The sequence below is a fragment of the Mauremys mutica genome, chromosome 7, assembly GCF_020497125.1.
Source record: "Mauremys mutica isolate MM-2020 ecotype Southern chromosome 7, ASM2049712v1, whole genome shotgun sequence".
Classification (NCBI taxonomy): domain Eukaryota; kingdom Metazoa; phylum Chordata; order Testudines; family Geoemydidae; genus Mauremys; species Mauremys mutica.
Window position 1 is genome coordinate 61,994,246 of NC_059078.1, and position 14,310 is coordinate 62,008,555.

Here is a 14,310-nt window from a genome sequence, read left to right on the forward strand (position 1 = left end):
CTCTGATATATCTATGTGACATCTCCAAGTACACTTAGCACAGACGGCAGCTGGGTGTCCCATTTGCAGTGAGATCCCCCAGTCTAGAAGAGAGTGAGGTCTAGTGTTTATGTGGGGCCCAAGACTCAGGACTCTTGGATTCTAGCCTTGCCTCTCCTACTGTGTTACCCTGTGACCTTGAGAAAGTCACTTACCTGCTGTGGGACAAACCCTTCCCTGTAATACACAGGTGTAAATCCAAATAATTCCACCAAACTCTGCATTTACACAGCTGTAACTAAGAGCAGAATTTGACTCTCTGTGTTAAATGAGGATGAGAATAACTACTTTCTTCTAAATGAGGTTGCAAGAGTTGTTTGTGAAATGCTTTGGGGTCTCAGCTGGATGGTGTTCTGTAAACCCAGGAAGTGCAAATCCAAATTCTGTGTTTAATGCTGCTTGGCATAATATTGGAATCACAGAATCATCTGAAACTGGGGTGTCAAAAGACCTATTGAGTCATTCTTCCTGTGAGGAAGTTTGTTCCCTACAACATACTCTGCAAAACTCTGAGCCACCTAGTTCTGAAAAACTGCAAGATAGCAGGGCTTCAACCACGTATCCTGGAGTAGACTTCCCATTCCAATAACTTTGATGGTTAAGCAGAATCAGCATTTGATCAATATGATAACAGAATCTTTCATGGAGAAACTGCCATGAATGAAAATAATACAGAACTCTTCTTAGTGTAGTTTTTCTAAATTTATTTGTTTATTAAACAAACAGAAACTACAACATGCATCAGATACTTTTCTTTATTGTACAACAAAACTACGATGTCATTTGTAATTGCAGCGTTTCCAGCAACATCAGGCAGACTTTTTGATGTTATCCAGTTTTGCACAGTCACTAGAGTGTCGCATCATGAATTATTAAATCAGTGCTTCGTGGTAATACATAATTTCTTATCAATTATTCATGCTAATGTGCGTGTAGTTTACTTAATTGTGTTATTGACGATCAAAAGTAATTTCCTGAAAATCCTCAAGGACAGAAAATTTAATCAGCGTAACTACTTTTCAGATGCAATGCTGTTAAGTATTCTTAATTTGCTCAACAATTCACTTATTTATGTACCTTTCTGGAGGAAATACGAGTTTAATCAAACAATTAGATTGAAGAGTTAGTGTACAGAGGGGCTGGAGTGTAACTGAATGAAAAGTAATTATGTTGAAATGAAGTTGGGTTTGCCCATTTTAGACAGATCTTTTCTTTTTCTTTTTTTTTGCTCCAGAAATCTAAAACAAAAACTATGACTGGAAGGATCACTAAGAAAACAGTGATTTCCCCTGTCCCTTAGGACATAAGCTCTTTTTTCCTTTGGTGGTAGGAAGGAGATGATTTGTTGCTGTTGTTTAAAAGAATAATAATAGCTTGAATTGAGACATAATTTATAGTCAGTGAGATCTTCATTACTTACCGTTCAGCGGTGTTGGAAAAATAATGATCACAAGCTATTGCACATTCCCCCTTTGATAGGACATGGTTTCAGCATCAGTGCAGGAGAAAAAGTTCAAGAAGGGCCAAATTAAAAAATTAATCCCATTCTACCAGTGTCAGACCCACTGGAATTTTCCTTGTGACCAGACTGACGCCAGAATACAAACTGTACCCGGATCAGCCTGTGTCAACAGGAGCAGGATTGCGCCTGCGTTTGCCCTTCACTCATGGCCCATTCCTGATAGGTGCTGAGGGGTCTCGACCCCCTCAAAGTCAATGGGAGTTGAGGGCATTTAGGATTGCAGGATTGAGCCTGTAGAGACCAGGTCTGCATGTTCGTTCCCCCTCTCCACTTTCTAACGAGCGATGGTTTAGGGCTAACAAAATCTTGCCAACACCGTAAGCCAACAGAGAGTCCCTTTGCATCCCAAAGGGGTCATGAGGTTCTGTGAAACTCCTGGACTGAGATCCTACAGGCAGGAGCAGGAATTTTGCTGTCAACAGCAGTCAGCATGGTCCTATTCCAGGCATGGCTCACCGGAGCAGAGTTCCAGAAGAGTCAAGTCCTGCAAAGTGCTGAGCACCACCCCGTCTAACTAAGGAGGCTCTCAACACACCATCACACAGGGTGAGATCCAAAGTGATAGCACAGTGCCTGGGTGGATAATGCAGCACTGCAAACAGTGCTTGGCTGAGATCATGAGTCAAATTCAGCCCTTACAATAAACAGCACAGCTCTGTTGACTTCAGTGGAATTTTTCCCATTTGCACCAGGGCTGATTTTGGCTTCGTAACCTGATTAATTTAGGCTCTGATCCAAAGACCATTGAAGTCAATGGAATCTTTCCATTAACTTCAGTGCAATTTAGATTGAGTTCTAGAGTATTAGTTCATATGCTACTATTTTTAGGGTGAGTTTCGGGCTGAAGAGAAGACTGTATTTCCAGTAGGGTCAATTTCTCCTTTTCACTGTGCATACAGCCAACAAATTAAGACGTACTCCTGGCTTTCCAGTAAACTGACAAGCATCAGGAGACAGGACAGTCTGTTTTTGGCTAGAGTAAAGGAATATTCAGAGATCCTTTCTTCCTCTTTATTAAAAATACAACACACAAGGAAGCGTTTGCCCTTTTGCAACTCCATTTGCCACCTTCTTTTTCCAAACACGTTTGCAAAATGGCATGGAATTGTCCTAGAACATTTTCAAAGCTCAACAATCCCACCTAAAAAAAGCCTTTAAATTCCCAGAAATGACTGCCACCTCCAGTACAACGCTGACATTGCTGCTTGTGAGTTATTCATGCTACCGTGGTACTTCCAGCATTCCCTATAGTGGATACAGGAAGTACCACAAACAATGGAAAAAACATTAACATGGAGCCCAGTGCTGGGATTTCAATCACTAGCAATTTCATTTTGCTGGTGATCACTGTATTCTGCTGAAACGCTCGATGGACGTTTCACTCATTTTGGTATGATAGGAATGCGTTTGACTGTTTTCTGCTTTTCAGACCGAGGCTGGCTGGGACAGATTCAGTGAAAGTTGGTGACAGTGGAAAGTAGCAGGCAAAACTGGCACACAAAGGGTTACAAGCTCTCCTCTGGGGTAGAGCTAAATGGGCCAGGGCAGCCCCCAAATACACAGTGCCTCTGTGGCTTAGTTCCCCCATCGCACCAGAGGCAGCAGGAGCCAGGCTGTGTGAGAGCCCTGCGGCTCAGTGGTTTTGGCTGGCTTGGCCAAGAGCAGAGCTGGGGAGTCCCACTGCAAGGCACTGCACTAGTTAGCACTGCTGGGTCTCCCTCCCTGCCAGAGGCAAAGGTGCGTGGCCAGTGGCAGTGATATGTGGCTTTCCGCCCCCTGAGCTGTCTGTCATTTTCTAGGCACCACCATTTTGAGAGGCAGGTGCTCTGTGAGAGGCACCCAGGGGATTCCTGAGTGCTGCTACTCCTCTGGGAAGTGGGGGCTCATCAAGCAACGGAAGCCCAGACCCAGGTAAAGACCCGCCTGTCCCTGACTCCATGCCGGGAAGGTCCGGGCTACCCCAAGGCACTGTCCCAGGCCAGGCCAAAGGTGTTTGGGGTCAATCCTGCTCCTGACAAAGCCAATGCCAGGGGGCATCGCTGAGTTCAGTGGGAGCAGGCCAGAGCCCTGGATGATTTGGTATCACTGGGATGCAAGGAGGCTAAAGATGGTATCGTGGACGGTTCCAAACACAGAAGGTGCCAATAAATCAAAGGAATAAATCTACAGCGGCATCAGGAAAGCAGGGATGTGTGACGTGCAGCCGGAGTTCTCTCATATTTGCTCTGGATCCTCAGGATCCATGGTGGCCTCATGGCATCTGGTTTGGAAGAGCCTACGTCACAGTCCATTACATGGCATTTTCCGAGGTTGAGGCCAAGGGTTCGTTACAAGGAGCTGGTGGGTGGGGATCACCCATCCTCATACGCTCTTCTCCCCATCCATCTGTTCCTTGGCCGGAGATGACCTGTTATCCTGGCTGTTCTCTGGGCCAGGTTTGGCCGGGGGGGTGGGGCTGCTGCTGGTGGATGGCAGGAGGTTGGCGGACTGCAGCACAGCCTCCGAGTGTTCCCGCGCTTTCATGCGCAGTGCTGCCACGCTGGCTGTGCGGTTGCTTTGGCAGCCATAGGTGGGGAGGAAGGAGAGGCCCATGGGGTCTGGAACGCAGCAAGAGCACAGAGGGCTCCCTGGGGGAGGAAAGAGACAAGCCACTATCAGCTTCAGATAATGTGGTGTCACAACCAGTGCCGAATCCCCGGCTGGCATAACCCCCACAGCACCATTGCCTTCAAAAGAGGCTCCCTTATTCACAGCAGCTGTGGATCTGGACCTTCACTGGGTCTAAAGCTACAATCAGCTTCATGATAACTTAGAGCTGGTAGGAAAATGGATTTTCCTTTCCTGAAAAATGTCTAGCTTTTGAAAAAAATATTTGTCACCATTCGGGATGAAAACCCATCATTTAGAAAATCATGTTTCAGTTTGACCATTTTTTGATCTTTTTTTTTTAAAATGTATGTAAAATATATTACATTTTGAAATAGAAAGAGGTTGTAAAATGAAAAGTCAAAGCTTTTCTTTCCAGAAACATCAAAATGTCCCCCCCCCCCCCGATTCTTTTTCATGGAAAGTGAGACAATGTCATGAAAATTTTAATCAAAATGTCATTTCCCATTGAAAAACCGCTGTGACAAAAACATTTCAACCAGCTCGAGTTGATGACACAGTTCGGGGCTGATTCCCAGCTGGTGTAAACTTCACAGTGCCATTGGCAGCAAGAGAGGTTTCCTGATCCACACCAGCTCGGAATCTGGCCCTTCTTAGCTCTGAAGCTAAAAGTCTCCATGAACAATAAGGTGAATCCAACACCCTGAAGTTGGGATCCAAACTTTCTCCAAAACTGGAGAGAACAGATGCTTACATCTCAGGTATTATTTTGGCCTCTTTATAGGGTCTGATCCTTGCAAAAGTTGAGTGCACTCAATTGCTGTCAGTGGGCGTTGTGGATGCTCAGGTCCTTGCAGGATCAGGACCCATAAGAGCCAGAATCTGCTGCCCTGACACTGATTAGTACCTTGCTTCGCAGGTTGTAAAGTAAGTTATTAATCAATGTGACTGAAGGCACCAGAATCTGGCCCATAGATAGAAGCTGGTCATGATGTTTAGAGTCATATGTGGTCTTCTTCCACAAATTCAGCCCCAAGGTGCAATCTGATGCTGCTGAATTCATTTCCCCATGTTTCATATGGGAAATCAACCCCAATACTGAGATCCTTAATACTGAGATCCCCAAAATGAAGTTCTGAGCTCTACAGGCATCTTTGAACTTTAACCCTGGATATTTATTGTGCTAAATGGGTAGTCGCCTCAGCAAAATAAAAAAAACAACCCACCCAGAAACAGGAATCAGATTAAAGTGTAAAAGCACCCAGGCCCAAATGATGCCAAAGGCCTGTGCAAATCACCATCATTTCAATTTTGTGCTGTATTCGTCTTCAAACAAAGAGCCAGGAGATGCCTGGGAAATCACCCTCTCTGTGTTTCATGAGCACTGCTCATGGCCTTCCAAGCAAGACATTATTGCCAGTTATGAGAAGTGTCCGAGGGACATATTGAACATGCTGCTTTGATCAGGCCTGATCAGGGCAATTGCACTGAAAGCATTACAGTTAGCATTTCAGGCCAGAAGGGGCCATTAGATCAGCTGTCTGACTGCCTGTATATCACAGGCCATTTACATTTCACCCTGTTACGCCTGTAGTGAGCCCAGTATCTTGTGTTTCACATTAAGAGCTGGGCTCTAAACTAGCTAAACTGGTGGGAAATGCCCATGACTGGGATCAACTGCAGGAAACTGCAGACTGTGTGAGTGGGTTCATTAACCCCTTTGATCCTGGACCTATTTTTCTTTTCAAGAATGAGGGGGGAAATTATTGGCAGCTGGAGGAGGTCAGGAATTCCTGTGCCCTGGGGGGAAGTGCAGATGCCAGAGCACTGGAGTAAGGGTGGAGTTGAAAACACAGGCAATAGGCAGAGAAAGAAAACATAGGAAAGGAAAGAGGCAAGCAGGGCTGTGGGGAAGGTATTGACTGATTAACCCTGAGTGCAGTAACACTCGCCCATTAGCCTCGTTAGTCAATTACTGTGTCAATTACATCTATCTGTGTTGTAAAGATCATTTTGCTTCATTGCACCTGCCATCCCACAGGGCATTGCAAACTTTGCCATCTCTAGCAAGAAACCACTTGTTCCACCAGTTGATCTGCAGTCTTGTGAAATGCAGACGTTCTGCCCTGCCACCCAGTAGTGCAGGGCAGAGAAGAATCCCACATCGACATGAAGGTGCAGGGGGGGGTTAGGGAGATGGGATGGAACGGAGCCATTCCTACTCTTCTAAAAAGTGCTGTGGGATCACTGATGAACTCAAGTGGTGAGGACCTTGGCTGTATGGCTCATCAAAAGGCAACACAGCACCCCCAGCCATAACACACAGCAACAAGCACAACTGACTGAATAGTTAGCACTACCTCCTGTGTTGTCCTTGACAAGGTCCCCCATCCAATTCTGATCCCACTTGTTCACACTTAGCTTAGGAGAGACAAGACACCAGATAGGGAAGTGAGTGTCTCTTGAAATACAAGGTGACTTGTTCCATACTAAAAACTTGGCTCCTTTGTACCTAGATGGGCACCATGTTTGCCTTAACAGGCTGTACCCACCCATTGAGGGGAGCCCTCCTGGCCAGGTGTTCCTGGGACAACATCTCTGGGGCAGAGGACATGACTCCTGAGGGGAGCGGAGGTCTGGGGAAGTGGTCTGAGGTTGCATACCTGGCTTTCGGGGCTGAGCCTGGAGTTCCATTAGCTAGTTGGCTGGAGCTGCCCTCCCACAGCAGGACTGAGGGCCAAGGCAGGAGATAAAACAATAGGGAGAGTGTGGAGCATGGCTTCCTCCTCCCCACCCTCAGTGCTAACACCAGAAGGGAGAGCCCCCTTCTCTCCCTAGCCTGGGGTGCCCCCACTCCTTGGCTGGAGTGATGAGAACTCCCCTTTCTTGTTCAATTGACTTTAATCCCTGGGCTCTGGGTGGTTCCCAGCCAGGCTCCCGAGAGAGCCAGACAGCAGGTGTGATGGGAAATGTAGTCCCTGCCATCGGCCATATTTGTAATTCTAGATTCTTGTAAGGCCTGCTGGGAAATAGGAGGGGGAGCTTTGGAAGGAAGTAGGTTGTGCTGATGGACTCACCTGGCGGCTACGCGCCAGGAGTCCCATTACGTCAGTGCAGCTGTATTTTACTTTGGGAAGATTTGGGGGCAGATGAAGGCCAGTGGGGCCAGGGAGACATTTATTTACTGGCCTGGGACAAACTGAACGAAAGCCCCTCTCCCCTTTGTCTCCAGCAGGGCAATGTGTCTCTGCCTTTTCTAAGTTCCAGATGGTCTCGCCTTTTCTGTCTGCCTGCCCCATGCTGCCACTTCACCCCTCAATGTCCTGGCAAGTGTGTGCTAAATAACCCATAGCAAGTGCTGTCTAACTCCCTCCCCTTGTACCACTGAGGAAGCCGGAATCTCACCATGGGGTGGGTGGGGTGGAATCCCCGTTAATGCCTCCTTGGGTCATGTCTGAAAGGCGTGGAGAGTTCAGGGACAATCTGAGGGCAGAGCCATGGCCCTTCCCCCTCTGCAGCAATAGCTGAGCTGCAGTTCCAACATGCACTCCCCATGAGGAGCTTCACAGCCAGAATTCCTCCAAGGGACTCCAGCAGCCCCACAGCTCCTGTGTGCCCCCTTCAGTACTCAGGGCAGAATCCTACCCTCAGCCAATCCCCAGCAGGCAACGGCACGACAGACCACAACTGATGCAATGCAGTGTCTGCGTCTGATCTTTCCAAGCCAAGGACTTGCGTTAATTTCAGCAGTTAATATCCAAGTTAAATGGCTCATGACAGAGTGATGGATTTTATAACTTACATGAAGCAGGTATTCTTTCTATTACAGAGCTAATCTCAGTGCCACTGGGTCAACATGAATTTAGACAGTTGTTTGTTTTCTGGACATTAGCAAATATTCCCAGTGACAGTTATTGGACATTAGTTATTCGTAGGAAGGCTTCTTGAGAAAACGCTTTCTGAAAAGTCAGGAGGAAGTGTGGAGAGTTTATTAATATAACTGAGCTGTCTTTTTAACCCCTGCAATTCTCCTAGACACAGAGCTTACGATCGGTGAAGTAACATTTCTGTCGTGCCTTACTTCCAAATTAATCCCACTGTGCTTACAAGCGTTACTAAGGGCTAGTCTACACTAGAAGTGCAACACCAGCGCAGCTTCACCAATGCAGCTGCGCTGCTATTGCACATCTGGTGAAGATGCTTTATGCCGACCGGAGAGCTCTCCTGTCAGCATGATAAAACCACCTCCAGGAGAGGTGATGGCATGTCAGTAGGAGCAGTCCACACCTGTGCTGGGGTCAGTCTAATTTACGTCGCCCGGGGGGGAGGCTTATTCGCACTCCTGAGTGACATAAGTTATACCAACATAAGTGTTAGTGTGTACGAGCCCTAACCCATTGCACAAACCCCAGAACCTAAACCTCCCAAACTTTGGCATTCACAATCCAAACCTGCAGATATTGCTGTCTCTAGTGGGCTGAACATCTCTACCTTGAGAGTGTTTGATATCGGACCCTAAATTTGGTAGAGACAAGGTGGGTGGTCACAAAGTGATCATGCAATATCTGATATCTCAGTTCTCATCCTCAAAGGAAACCTGCACACCACCTCCAGAAGATGAGCCTGGGAGCTTAAATGCATGACTTCACTAGACACTAAAATCATGGACTGAATAGAAACACTGGATTTATGGCTCATTACAATAATCTATAACCCACTAACCCCCTCTGGCCTCAGCTTTTTTTTTTTTCTCCTCCCCCTCCCTGTGACTGGAGAGGTGTTAACTGGCCACTTCACCTTGAATGGTCCCTTGAAATATGTGTTAACTGCTTATGCTAAACAATCTGTTCCAACTTGTATTTAGCTGGGACACCCTGAGTACATTTCCCAGACCTGAAGAAGAGCTCTGTGTAAGCTTGAAGGTTTTGTCTCTTCACCAACAGACGTTAGTCCAATAAAAGAAACTTGTCTCTCTAATATCCTGGGACTAACATGGTTACACCAACACAGCATACTGAATTTTGTGGCTTTCCAATTTAAGTAACAAGGTGAAGTTTTGAGCACACGTAAAAGGGGATTTATAACAAAATCTGCACAGTATTTAACATGAAGTATAATTTTTTCTACCCACAAACAAATACATCAGTATGCTTATCCCCATTGAAATGCAGCCACCTCTGGGGTGAAATGCAGCAACAGTTTAACAGCACAGAGCAGCATATCATGACAGTTTAGGAAAGGAAGCAGCACTATGATGTTCTATAATAAAAAAAAAACATGATTAGGTTTTTCCAGGCCTTTAAGAAATTTTGCTGCTTTTTCTCATTTATGGAAAAGAAACAGATAGGGAAAGAAAATATCCAAAAATTAGATCTCAAAATGAGATCTGATCCAAAGCTCATTTGTTTATATGTACTGCACCTAGCAAAATGGAACCCAACCCAGGTGTGGCCACTGCCAGCAGATTCTACCACAATATCAATGCCAATATTCAGCAGTTCTTTTACAAATTCAGATAGTAATGCTGTGTTATTTCTGTCACTGTCATTGTTTCCCACTGGCTATCAAGTGCTGTAACATTGTGATTTAGGGCATGTCTACACTACAAAGTTAAGTGGACGCAATGCAGCTTACGTCAACCTAACCATGTAAGTGTACACACTACAGTGTTCCTTCTGCTGCTGTAACTCGCTTGCTCTGCCAATCTAGTAAACCCACCTCGACAAGAGGTGTAAGGCTTCGGTCGACATAGTTCAGGTGACACAGTATCTATACAGACACTGTCATAGAATCATAGAATCTCAGGGTTGGAAGGGACCTCAGGAGGTCATCTAGTCCAATCCCCTGCTCAAAGCAGGACCAAACCCAACTAAATCATCCCAGCCAGGGCTTTGTCAAGCCTGACCTTAAAAACCTCTAAGGAAGGAGATTCCACCACCTCCCTAGGTAACCCATTCCAGTTCTTCACCACCCTACTAGTGAAAAAGTTTTTCCTAATGTCCAACCTAAACCTCCCCCTCTGCAACTTGAGACCATTACTCCTTGTTCTGTCATCTGCTATCACTGAGAACAGTCTAGATCCATCCTCTTTGGAACTCCCTTTCAGGTAGTTGAAAGCAGCTATCAAATCCCCCCTCATTCTTCTCTTCTGCAGGCTAAACAATCTCAGTTCCCTCAGCCTCTCCTCATAAGTCATGTGCTCCAGCCCCCTAATCATTTTTGTTGCCCTCCTCTGGACTCTCTCCAATTTATCCACATCCTTCTTGTAGTGTGGGGCCTAAAACTGGACACAGTACTCCAAATGAGGCCTCACCAGTGCTGAATAGAGGGGAATGATCACATCCCTCGATCTGCTGGAAATGCCCCTACTTATACAACCCAAAATGCCATTAGCCTTCTTGGCAACAAGGGCACACTGTTGACTCATATTCAGCTTTTCGTCCACCGTAACCCCTAGGTCCTTTTCTGCAGAACTGCTGCCCAGCCATTCGGTCCCTAGTCTGTAGCAGAGCATGGGATTCTTCCGTCCTAAGTGCAGGACTCTGCACTTGTCCTTGTTGAACCTCATCATATTTCTTTTGGCCCAATCCTCTAATTTGTCTAGGTCCCTCTGTATCCTAGCCCTACCCTCCAGCGTATCAACCACTCCTCCCAGTTTAGTGTCATCTGCAAACTTGCTAAGGGTGCAGTCCACACCATCCTCCAGATTGTTAATGAAGATATTGAACAAAACCGGCCCCTAGTTGGTTCCTCCAGCACTTGCACCAGGAAATTGTCCCCTACACTTTCCAGAAACTTCCTGGATTGTCTGTGCACTGCTGTATTGCTCTCCCAGCAGATATCGGGGTGATTAAAGTCACCCATGAGAACCAGGGCCTGTGATCTAGCAACTTCTGTTAGTTGCTGGAAGAAAGCCTCGTCCACCTCATCCCCCTGGTCCGGTGGTCTGTAGCAGACTCCCACCACGACATTACCCTTGTTGTTCATACTTCTAAATTTAATCCAGAGTCTCTCAGGTTTTTCTGCAGTTTCATACTGGAGCTCTGAGCAGTCATACTGCTCTCTTACATACAACGCAACTCCCCCACCTTTTCTGCCCTGCCTATCCTTCCTGAACAGTTTATATCCATCCATGACAGTACTCCAATCATGTGAGTTATCCCACCAAGTCTCTGTTATTCCAATTACATCATAATTCCTTGACTGTGCCAGGACTTCTAGTTCTCCCTGCTTGTTCCCCAGGCTTCTTGCATTTGTGTATAGGCATGTAAGATAACCCGCTGATTGTCCTGGTGTCCCAGTGTGGGGCTGGAGCCCTCCTCTCTGTATGTATAGCCACTGCGTTACTTGCATCGCCTGTTGACTATCAGGGTGGCTGACAGCCAGAGTGGTGAAATCGACAAGAATGTCAGTTTCACTAGTGGTAGGATCCCTGTTTTGAAACTGAGGTGGGAAGGTGTGTTCCAGCTCTGAGCCCAGCAGTGCTGACAGTTGCAGTCTTGCTGCCTGGTAGTGAGAGCGCAGGCTGGGGTCTCCCTGCAGAGCTCCCAACTGGAGCCCTGCTGCTGCCCAGACTCTCAGCTCCCCCCTCCACAGGGAGTTCCCTCCCAAGGGGAGTTGAGGGCCTGGGCAGCAGGTAGGCTCCAGCTGGGAGCTCCCTCCCATGGGGACCGGGGAGCTGAGATCACGGGCTGTAGCTAAGCTGGGAGCTCTCAGCCCCCCATGCTGCCCCTCTGAAGTTGATGCAAGCACTCCTGGTCAGGATGTGCACCACCAACTGCAGGAGAGCAGTGTGGACACACACAAAAATGCAGTAATTACTGAGGTAGCTGAATTGTGTAGTGAATCGGGAACATAAGTCAACTTAATTGTGTAGTGTAGACATGGCCTTAGTCACAGAGCACCTGACACTGCCTCCACTGGAATCAATAGCAAAACTCCCACTGACTTCCGTGGCAGCAGGGTTAGGTTCCGAATCGAGAGAGGGAAAAGTCCTGCTGTTTCATCAAGTTCAGCACCCAACTCAGCTAGTCCATTTTTTGCAACCTTTTTGTGAGAATAGTCGACCTCCCGACATGGCCATTCAAAGTCCTTTGGAAGGGAAGGAAGTGGGCCCAGGTAACACAAAAGTGAGGCTAGCATTAATCTGGCCAGCTGTATGGGAGGAGAGGGGAGGTAGAAATTAGTATCTCCCCTTCTGAGGCCACCCTGGCTGAGTTCAGATGAGCGTGAATAGACTCAATCAAATAAGAATAATTTTTGCTCTATGGTTAGCAAGGGATAAAATATTTATCAGTTTTCAATACCAATCTAGGTTCTTTGCTTAATAATTAGATCTGCTATTACCCAGTGGCTTTCTGCAGTCGAATGCAGTTGAGCTACCCCCGGTGAACACATGGATACCCCCATCAATAATTCATCCATGAACTGCTTGCCTAATTTTCTTTGCCACTAAAATGCCTGTATGACGGTGGGTCAAATTCCATTGTCAGTTATCCTGTATAAATCCAGAATAACTCAATTTAAACTAGTGTCATTGCTCCGGGGTCATGCTGGTGTAAATGAAAGCAGGAACTGGCCCTTCATTACAATACACAGTAGCAAGTCATGTGAAGGCAGACTTGATTCTAACCTCACCTGTGTAAATGGGCAGTAAGTGCAATGGAGTCAGTGGAGCTGTATCGGCAAAAAGCAGCATAAGTGACTTTAGTATCAGTTCCCATGCCTTCTACTTGCTTGTCAAGGGCCTATGGTGGAAAAGCACATTGACTTCACTGGTATATGCATCCACTTATGCCAGGGAAGAACTTGGCCCGTTTTCTCATTGCAATAGTGCATGCAACACTACTGGAAAATAAACAGTTGTTCTTAATTACTGAGGGTACGTCTACACAGCAATTAAACAGCCATAGCTGGCCCGGGTCTGGGCTCAGGTTATGGGGCTGTAAAATTGCTGTGTGTAGATGTTTGGGCTCCAAGACCCTGTGAGGAGTGGAGTGTTGCAGAGCCAGGGCTGCAGCCCAAGCCTGAACATCTACACAGCAATTTTTAGTCCCACAGCCTGACACCTGTGAGCCTGAGTCAGCTGATCTGGGCCAGCCGTGGCCATGCCACAGAGTTTTTATTCCAGTGTAGTTGTACCCTTAGTGCCTGATCCACCTTCCACTGAAATCTGTGAGAGTTCCTCCATTGACTTCAAAGGGAGTTGGGTCAGGCTGCTCAAGTATAGCATGTGAACTGCTTTATTTCAAGAACTCTCTGCCTCCTGTATACTAAATTAAAATACACAATTAGGTTTCCATTAAGTTACAGCAAATTCTGCTGAATTGATCGAAGCCTCCTTGCATTCCTATATGACATCATGCTTTAAAGGCTCAGCCTGAACATAAATATTTAATGTAATAAATACAGTCTGAAAGATTTGATCCACTTGGCAGTTTAATTGATCTACTACAGAGACTGACAGGAAAAATTAAATTAATTCTGTCTTGTCTCTGCCAACAGCACATTTTAATTGTAAAGGTACTTGAACTACAATTTGGGTTACACACAGAACCCTTTTGCCCAGGCTGTGTTGTTTTAATGGCAGAGTTAGCCTAGGAAAATGGAAGTGGAGCGGGGCATATATTGATTTAGGAATATTCAAGAATATATACCGAGTATATATGATTTTAGCTCAACCATTTCAGAAATTCAATAGATTCTCTTCTTGAAAGCCGCAAACTGATTCTCCTCCTCTGACAAACTCTGTGTGTGGGGGTGAAAATCTTAGCTGAAGCCTGAAATTGTAGGAAATGGAGTATCTAACTACCTTCTGCTCCTTTGAAATCCTCATTTAAAATCCTGGGCTATGGCACGCTACTACATGCTGTTTAATTTACAGTAAAGGGTTGGGGGGGTAGAGTTTAAATGTTTTTTCTTTATAATATTCAGCTGGGTTTCTTTTCAACTTGTTTGCACCCACACAGTAAAATTGCCTTTACCAGGGATCTATGGCCAGTCAATACCCAGAATACAGACTTTAAATTGCTATTGAGATTTGATTCAAAGGGGTCCTAACCCAGTGTCCATGACTACTAAAAACAGCCAGTGTACCTAGCTGTACTCAGGACTGATCAGTGAGATGGTAAAAGTGACCTTTT

At 46.1% G+C, this 14,310-nt stretch overlaps 1 protein-coding gene across 5 annotated transcripts in view; it reads right to left on the bottom strand.

Annotated features, from left to right (window-relative positions):
- Positions 1–823: 823 nt before the first annotated feature.
- DRGX (dorsal root ganglia homeobox) overlaps positions 824–14,310 on the bottom strand; it is a 47,016-nt gene continuing 33,529 nt past the window's right edge. For all 5 annotated transcript variants that reach the window (XM_045022862.1, XM_045022864.1, XM_045022863.1 and 2 more), the window contains one exon: positions 824–4,188. In XM_045022862.1, coding sequence (XP_044878797.1) covers positions 3,923–4,188 — 266 coding nt within the window. In that variant the 3' untranslated portion in view covers positions 824–3,922. The remainder of the gene's footprint in view (positions 4,189–14,310) is intronic.